This window comes from Geospiza fortis, unplaced genomic scaffold, assembly GCF_000277835.1.
Source record: "Geospiza fortis unplaced genomic scaffold, GeoFor_1.0 scaffold114, whole genome shotgun sequence".
Lineage (NCBI taxonomy): Eukaryota > Metazoa > Chordata > Aves > Passeriformes > Thraupidae > Geospiza > Geospiza fortis.
The window spans coordinates 1,690,792-1,699,433 of NW_005054383.1; the positions used below are offsets into that span (position 1 = coordinate 1,690,792).

An 8,642-nucleotide genomic window follows, 5' to 3' on the forward strand; every position below is an offset into this window, starting at 1 on the left:
GCACGGAGCCGCTCCCGCTGAAGGCCAGTGCTGCCACCTGCGGGGACACGGCCACACGGGAGCCCCCAGAGCCCAGGGGACACCACAGGGACGGAGCAGGGCTGGCAGAGGTTCTCACTCACCTTGTCTGTGTGGCCAAGGAAGAACCTCTGCTCGCCAGTCTTGAGGAGCAGGGCCACGATGACGGCGTGGCAGGGGTACACCACGGCCGTGCTGTCCCGCGTCCACAGGGCCTGCAGCACAGACACACGGGGACACTGTGGGAATGTGCCCCCTTCAGGGAGTGACAAAACTATCCTCTGTCTCCTTAAAAAGGAAAAAAGCCCAGAAGTTTCTCTCCTCAATTAGGTAAAGACACCTCATGGGACCTGGGGGACTTCACCTCAAACTTAAGGATGGCAAATTGGATAGGAGCCAAAAAGTCCCCCCTGAGCAATTTACTGGAAAAAAAAGAGAACAAAGAAACTAATTGCTTTTGTGAGGTTTTACCAGGGGCAAGGACCTCTTGCACCTAGCTCAGTTTTTCTCTGTAAAGAGTTTGTTATTTTGCCTTTTCTAAAAACTTTTCTGTTTCCAACACTACCACAGAAGCCGTCCTGCTGATTTTATGCCTTCTAAGGTAGCTGAGCTATCTTGGGTGTGATATAAATCTCCAAAAGCTTATGAGACCTAGCTGGAAGAGACCATTTATGAGGACACAGCTCCAGAATTGCCCCACAGCCCAGGCACAGCTCTTCCCCAGCCCTGGAAGTGTCCAGGGCTGGGTTGGATGGGGTGTGGAACAGCCTGGGCTAGTGGGAGATGGCCCTGCACATGGCAGGGGATGGAATGGGATGGGCTTAAAGGTCCCTTCCCTACTACTGAACAGCAGATCCAAGGAAAACAACATTGCTGGCAGAGCCTTGAACTGACTGAAGCAAACCAACCCTTCCTTTATCTTAACACAGACCACAGGCAAGGCCCAGTGTGCCATAGAAACAATCCAAAACACAGCCCTTTCTTTCCAGCCTCCAACAAAGCAGCACCAGTTTTAATGTGTTAAAAAGAAGTGGAATTTTGTGAAGGGTCTGGAGCACAGGTCTGATGAGAAGCAGCTGGGGGGCCTCAGCCTGGACCCTCTGGGTCTCCACAACTCCTTGACAGGAGGGAGCAGCCAGGTGAGGGTCAGGCTCTGCTCCCAGGGAAGAAGGGAAATGGCCTCAAGTTTTGCCAGGGGATGTTTAGATTGGATATTGGGAAAACTTTTTCAAGAAAGGGTGGTCAGGCACTGGCACAGCTGCCCAGGGCAGAGGTGGAGTCACCATCCCTGGAGGGATTTAAAAGACATGTGGATGAGGCACTTGGGGACATGGGTCAGTGGAAGGCCTGGGAATCCTGGGAAAACCAGCTCGAACTGATGTCCTTAGAGGGCTTTTCCATCCTATAATTCTATCCAATGGGCCCCATAATTTTTTATTCACCATCCTAACAGCAGGACAGTTGTCACAGATGCTCAGGCTCACCCACTTTGGGATCATTTTCCACATCAAGCACTGCCACACTCAGCTGCACTTCCCACCTCCAAAACATCCATATCCTGGCCACACAGTGACAGATCAACTCCCCAGATCCCCCAAGCCACTGACCCATTTGGTGCTGCAGCCTCCAAAGCCAATAATTGTTCTCAGCTTCAGGATGGGATCTGGCACAAGCCCCTGGAAAAGAAAACCAGACAGCACCATCATGCTCAGAGCCAGGCTGGGGAACACCCTCCATGGGCACCCCAGCCCCAGTGCTTGGCTCTCTGAAGCACAGAGGCAGCTTTGGGTTTCTCCTGTCCGAGGGGACAACTTGAAAGCATTTAACCTGGCAGAGTCAGAGCTGGCAGCAGGAGGAGCTGGGGTTTCTGAGTTAAACAGCTCTCCCATCCAGCCCCAGCGATGCCCTGGGGCTACTGTGACAATCCCAGACTGGTTTGGGCTGGAAGAGACCTTAAAGACCACCCACTTTCACTCCCTGGCCACAGACAGGGACACCTTCCACTAGCCCAGATTGCTCCAAGCCCCGTCCAGCCTGGCCTTGGACACTTGCAGGGCTGTCCTGCAGGCTGGGGCTCACCTGTGGGATGGCAAAAGGGCCAGAGCCCTTCCTGTACACACCTGGGCAAACCTGAGGCTTAAGGTCAGCACATTTGAACACAGGGTCCCTCTGTCAAGGCAAGGAGGGTGCTAGTGTCAAGAATCTTTGGGACTCCATGAGTTTAACTGAAACCCCAGCATGAACCTTGTGTCCCCTCTCTCCCTTCATTAGAAATAAAGAAAAACCCCAAAGCCACCTTGTGACCCTCCAGAACTCCACACACCTCCTCTGAGCCAGGGCCAGCTCGGGTTGTCTGTCCCCTCCTCTGATGAGCATAGACATGGATGCCACCATCACCGAGTGGCACTGGCTGCCTCGTGTCCCCTGCACTGTGCAGCTTCTCCTCCAGCACGGGGTCTCCAGCAGGCACAGCTCCCCCAGGCCCTGGGAGTGCCAGGTGAACCTCAGGGATGCTTTTTGTGATCACAGGACACCGACGTGGCACCTGAGAATGAGCAAAGCCTCAGACAGAGCTCAGGTCTCCTCCCAGTGCCCTCCACCTGCCCAGGGGCAAGGAGGAAGAACTCTGGAGGAAGAGCAGCCCTGTGGGTACCTGGCTGGGCCAGGTTGTTAACCAGCCCTCTCCTTACAGCCCCAGCATTGTCTGTGCACAGTTCATCTCCTCCAGACAGCAAACTAGAGCCTTGCCCAAATGCTCCTGGAGCTCTGGCAGGCTTGGACCACTGCCCTGGGGAGACTGGTCAGTGCCCAACCACCCTCTGGGGGAAGAACCTGTATCTAATATCCATTAAACCCTGCCCTGACACAGCTCCAGCCATTCCCTGGGTCCTGTCCCTGTCACAGGGAGCAGAGATCAGAGCTGCCCCTTGGGAGGAGCTACAGCCCCTGACAAGGTCTGACCTCAGTCTCTTTTTCTCCATCTGATCAAACCAAGTGACTGCTGTATCTCTTAACCCTTCACCACCCTCACAGCCATCCTTTGGACACTCTCTAATAAGAGAGGTTGTGCTCCTGTTTCTCTCTCTCCACAGCATGAGGATGGCTTCCCAACACCCCCCACCACACTGGTGAGCCAGCCTGGACCCCAGCTCTCACATCACCCCAGTGGGGAAGGGAAACCAAGCTGAGGGCAGCTGCCTGCAGCCCCAGCAATGCCAGCTCCACATGCTGCTCTGCTCCCTCAGGGCACTGCTCACATTCCTTGGTCTCCACACCTCACTGCCTTATCTATAACTTGAAGCCACACCGATCTGCTGCCTCCACAGAGACAGGGAAGATGGATGTCTGGAGATTCCAAGGTACTTGGCACAGCTCCTGTCTCTGTGCTGCACCACACTGCACCCCCAGGCAGTCACTGCAGGGCTGTGGTCACCAGACCGTGCCTGGAGCAGCTGCCAATGACAACAAGCAGCTTCTACCTCTGAAATTAAGACACAGGGAAAAGCTCCATGGGAAGCAGGAAGGAAGGAGCTGTAGGCTCCTCCAAGGTGCACTTACAGCTTTGGGAGTGCTGATCTGCTGGACAGGGGGCAGGTCACAGGCATCTCTGGAGCGTGTCACCAGCTGGGTCGGCGGGTGGCCAGGCTCCTCCAGCACTCGGTCACCTGGGCAACACAAGGAGCAGGTCCAGCTCTTTTGGAAACCCAGGGCACCCAGCTGGGCTGGCACAGCCTAGGCTGCCATCCCCAGCATTCCCACCTGCCACAGGATGTGGGAAGCTCTTCTGGATGGAGTGGTGCAGCAGCTTAGCCCCCTCAGATGGGAACCTGGGCAGAACCAGAGGAAGGCACCGTGTCACTGGGATACTGCATTGGCACCTGGCAGTATCACCTGGCACCTCAGCCTGGCACAGAGGCCTCTTTGCTGTCATAAGATCCCTCCCCTTGTGCCTCCAAACACAGGGGTGCCAAAGGCAGATGGCACTAAAGGTGTCTCTGTTACCAACACCTAAATGCTGGAGGTGGCAGGACCAAAACCCAGCCCAGGTTCACCTGATCTGTCATTCCTTAAGTGGCACTGCCCATCCTGCCCCTCCCAGGGGCACGGGGAGGTCTGGGAGCTGCACTGGGGTGGGAGCAGCCATACCTGATGTAGTCATAGAGGTCGTGCCACTTCTCCCCCTTGGGCACGGGGAAGGCCAATTCCCGGGGCATGGGAGCCACCCCACGGCAGGACAGGTCACCCAGGCGGGCCCTGGCCAATGTCACACCTGGCAGGACAGGGACACACACACACATACTCTGAGCTCCCCAAGGCCAGGGAGCTGCCTGAAATCCCACTCCCTGAGGGATACAGGCACACACCACTCCCCACCAGAGAAACAAAGAGCACAAGCCTGAGGTTTGCAACAAACCCACATTTCACAGGTGTATTCCTGTAACTCTCAACCTCCAAAGAAAAGCCCAGAGCAAAAACCCTCGGGTTTCAGTTATAAACCCCCAGGCTCAAGAATCATGTCATTTCTGTTCACTGATTCAGCAGTTTCACATGATTTCTCTTAAGGCTCATTGCCCATTTTCTTATTTCCTCCACGAATTTTTAAATTTAGGAAAGTGAAACAGAAAAGTTTCAGGAAAGATACAGTAAGTTTCAGGAATTTCAAAGCAGCCCCTATAACTTCTTCTTCACTGATGCTTCCCAGCAGGCCAGGCAGTTCAGACAGAATTCCAGCACAAAAAAGGAAAGAGAGAAAACAAAGGATTTGACCAAAGTACCTCTGCCACACTGAGCAGGTGGATAAAAAAAGCAGGTTGGAAGATTTTTGACACAAAAAAAGCACAGGCTCTTCCAACAGATAAAAGCACAAGTCTTGCAGAAGTGAAGCTTGATGACACCTTTCATATTTGCCCCTCAAAAGATTTCTAACCTTAGAAAGATATTTAACTTTGCTCTTTTCATTCAGTACTGCAGCTAGAAAATGAGAGGATACTTTCCTCCAGAGTTTGGGAGACTATTCCATTCCAGATTTCATTCCAGTGCCTAAAGGGGCTCCAAGAGAGGAGGGGAGGGACTTTGGACAAGGGGCTGGAGGAACAGGACAAAGGCAAATGGGTTCAAACTACCAGAGGGCAGGGCTGGATGGGATATTGGGCAGGACTTGTTCCCTGTGAGGGTGGGCAGGCCCTGGCACAGGGTGCCCAGAGCAGCTGGGCTGCCCCTGGATCCCTGGCAGTGCCCAAGGCCAGGCTGGGCAGGGCTTGGAGGTGTCCCTGCCTGTGTGGAAACTTAACATTGTACCAAATATTTTGCTCTTTCTGTTCACATCATAGAGCACCAGCAGCTCAGTGCTCTGCCAGGGCTGCAAACTCAGCTCTGAGCCCCCAGACGCTCCCCCCAGGCTGGGCTGCAGTCTCAGGAGGAAGCAGAGGCCAGCCCAGGCTCTGGGCTCCTCACCTGGCTCGAAGAGCAGGTCGCTGGTGCAGAGGTTTTTCACGAGCAGGTTGCAGCAGAGTTTGACCCCCCTGAGGTGGCTGTAGCTGCGGGCCAGGTACAGGGCCAGGATGGAGGGCAGGTCCAGCACCAGGCACGTCCAGCGCGTGTCAGCCGGGGCTGCTCCGGGGACACCTGCGCAGGGGAGGGATGGTGAGAAACAGGCTACAGACAGGGACCTTGCTGCACAGGAGACACAGGGGTCACAGGGCTCAGAATGAAGTATTTACCAGGCAAGATTCCCCCCAGGCCTGTGCCAAGTGGGAGGTGAGAAAACATGTCCTGTAGGCTCAGGGTGGGGAAGGACAGACAGGTATCCCACCAACTCCATGGGCTCATGCCTGGCCTGACACTGCACCCCACCATTTGGGAGAACAGGGATGGGGGACAGCCCTACCAGGAGCTACAGCTCTGACCTGGCTGCACAGAGGCTCCTGCTCAGGCCCACCACTGTTATCATAAAATCCTGGAATGGTTTGTGTTGGGAGGGACAACGTTTAAACCCATCTCATTCCATCCCCTGCCATGGGCAGGCACACCTTCCACCAGCCCAGGTTACTCCACACCCCATCCAACCTGGCCTTGGACCATTCGCAGGGATGAGGCAGCCACAGCTTCTCTTCAAACACATCGAGCCAGCTTGAGAACTCAGTTTACTCTCTAACAGTTAGTTCTGGTGGTGGTGTGCCAGCCCAGCCCCAGCTCCTCACCCCGCCGGGCCGTGCCCTCGCTGGCTGCCCCGCAGACAAAGGGGAACTGGAGCCACGTGGCCGAGGATTTGAATTCCTTGAAGAGGTTGGAGAAGGAGACGCGAACCACCTGGTTTTCCTGGGAAGAAACACACACACACATACGGAGCTCTAGTCACCCTGGTGGCAGGGAAGTGCTGCAGAGGAGGAGGCATGCGGCCCTGTCTCCTGTCCCCTCCACGTCCCCTGACCCCAGCAGAGATACCACCCGGATGGAAACCATCTCCAGCCCGGAGTGACCCACCAGCAGCAAAGAGCAGCCACATCCTGCAGCCCCCAAGCCCACCAGCGCCACCCCCAGCGTTTCAATCTCAGCTCTGAGCCCCCAGACGCTCCCCCCAGGCTGGGCTGCAGTCTCAGGGGGAAGCAGAGGCCAGCCCAGGCTCTGGGCTCCTCACCTGGCTCGAAGAGCAGGTCGCTGGTGCAGAGGTTTTTCACGAGCAGGTTGCAGCAGAGTTTGACCCCCCTGAGGTGGCTGTAGCTGCGGGCCAGGTACAGGGCCAGGATGGAGGGCAGGTCCAGCACCAGGCACGTCCAGCGCGTGTCAGCCGGGGCTGCTCCGGGGACACCTGCGCAGGGGAGGGATGGTGAGAAACAGGCTACAGACAGGGACCTTGCTGCACAGGAGACACAGGGGTCACAGGGCTCAGAATGAAGTATTTACCAGGCAAGATTCCCCCCAGGCCTGTGCCAAGTGGGAGGTGAGAAAACATGTCCTGTAGGCTCAGGGTGGGGAAGGACAGACAGGTATCCCACCAACTCCATGGGCTCATGCCTGGCCTGACACTGCACCCCACCATTTGGGAGAACAGGGATGGGGGACAGCCCTACCAGGAGCTACAGCTCTGACCTGGCTGCACAGAGGCTCCTGCTCAGGCCCACCACTGTTATCATAAAATCCTGGAATGGTTTGTGTTGGGAGGGACAACGTTTAAACCCATCTCATTCCATCCCCTGCCATGGGCAGGCACACCTTCCACCAGCCCAGGTTACTCCACACCCCATCCAACCTGGCCTTGGACCATTCGCAGGGATGAGGCAGCCACAGCTTCTCTTCAAACACATCGAGCCAGCTTGAGAACTCAGTTTACTCTCTAACAGTTAGTTCTGGTGGTGGTGTGCCAGCCCAGCCCCAGCTCCTCACCCCGCCGGGCCGTGCCCTCGCTGGCTGCCCCGCAGACAAAGGGGAACTGGAGCCACGTGGCCGAGGATTTGAATTCCTTGAAGAGGTTGGAGAAGGAGACGCGAACCACCTGGTTTTCCTGGGAAGAAACACACACACACATACGGAGCTCTAGTCACCCTGGTGGCAGGGAAGTGCTGCAGAGGAGGAGGCATGCGGCCCTGTCTCCTGTCCCCTCCACGTCCCCTGACCCCAGCAGAGATACCACCCGGATGGAAACCATCTCCAGCCCGGAGTGACCCACCAGCAGCAAAGAGCAGCCACATCCTGCAGCCCCCAAGCCCACCAGCGCCACCCCCAGCGTTTCAATCAGCCATGACAGCAGTGTAAGAGGCCACCCCGTGTCACGGACCTCGGTGGTGACATCCAGGTGCACGAGGAAGTGCTTGCGGGGCAGGGGCCTGAAGAGCAGGTAGAGGTAGCGCCCTGTGAGCCCCAGGGACTGCGTCCCTGCCCGGGGCAGCTGCAGGTAGCTGCTGGCTGGGTTGGAGCCTCGGATCCGGTAGATTGTTCCCTTCATCCTCGTGTCCTTTGGCAGCCAGGAAGGATGGGGGTAGGTCAGCACGGCCCACCCCTGGCCAGGGTCCCCCACCCCATGGCGGCCCCGTTACCGTGAGAGCGGCCACGTCCCCCTCCTTGGCAGAGCGCTTCCACTCCTCCACACGGAAGTGCTTGAAGATGTTCAGGTAGGGACGCTGCACTGCCCCCTGCATGCCCCCAGGTCCCCTGCCCCATTAGCACCCACCCCACTCTCTGCACATCCTGAGTCTCCCCAGTCCCAGTGTCAACCTCATGATGCAAGCCTGGTGACACCCACATTATCTCTTTACCCCAGTTCCCCCCAGCCCTGGTGACACCCCCAAGCCCCAGAGTCCTGCTGAGAATCCCATTACTGCCCTCCTCCAGGCCCCTCCAGCCCCAGGAACCTCCAAGCCCTGAGCTCCTGCAGTGCCAGTGACATCCCCAGCACCTCCACCTCCCTGAGCCTGCAGCCCCGGCGCTGTCCCTGTGCCCCGAGCACGGTGACAGCCCTGCCCATGGAACCCCATGTTCCGGGTCCTCCCCCCTGGTGCCAGCCCAGTATCTCCACGTTCCAAGCCTCCCCAGCCCTGGTGGCACCACGTTACCACCACGGCCAGAGCCCCCCTGCCCAGTGACGACGCAGCCCCCCAGATCCAGCGACGCCCCTGTGCCCCCCCCAA

The 8,642-nt window shown here is 57.1% G+C and overlaps 2 protein-coding genes across 2 annotated transcripts in view; both read right to left on the reverse strand.

Moving 5' to 3' along the window:
- LOC102040624 (mitochondrial Rho GTPase 2) overlaps positions 1-8,153 on the reverse strand; it is a 48,752-nt gene extending 40,599 nt beyond the window's left edge. The window contains exons 1-11 of the mRNA XM_031060449.1: positions 8,052-8,153; positions 7,793-7,969; positions 7,402-7,519; positions 6,656-6,826; positions 4,165-4,288; positions 3,778-3,845; positions 3,577-3,683; positions 2,342-2,563; positions 1,626-1,694; positions 123-233; positions 1-37 (exon numbers count right to left, since the gene is read on the reverse strand). The exon at positions 1-37 is cut by the window's left edge and continues 94 nt beyond it. Of these exons, the coding sequence (XP_030916309.1) occupies positions 1-37; positions 123-233; positions 1,626-1,694; positions 2,342-2,563; positions 3,577-3,683; positions 3,778-3,845; positions 4,165-4,288; positions 6,656-6,826; positions 7,402-7,519; positions 7,793-7,969; positions 8,052-8,153 (1,306 nt within the window). The remainder of the gene's footprint in view (positions 38-122; positions 234-1,625; positions 1,695-2,341; positions 2,564-3,576; positions 3,684-3,777; positions 3,846-4,164; positions 4,289-6,655; positions 6,827-7,401; positions 7,520-7,792; positions 7,970-8,051) is intronic.
- A 71-nt stretch (positions 8,154-8,224) lies between these two features.
- CFAP70 (cilia and flagella associated protein 70) overlaps positions 8,225-8,642 on the reverse strand; it is a 25,398-nt gene continuing 24,980 nt past the window's right edge. The window contains exon 26 of the mRNA XM_031060433.1: positions 8,225-8,229. Within this exon, the coding sequence (XP_030916293.1) occupies positions 8,225-8,229 (5 nt within the window). The remainder of the gene's footprint in view (positions 8,230-8,642) is intronic.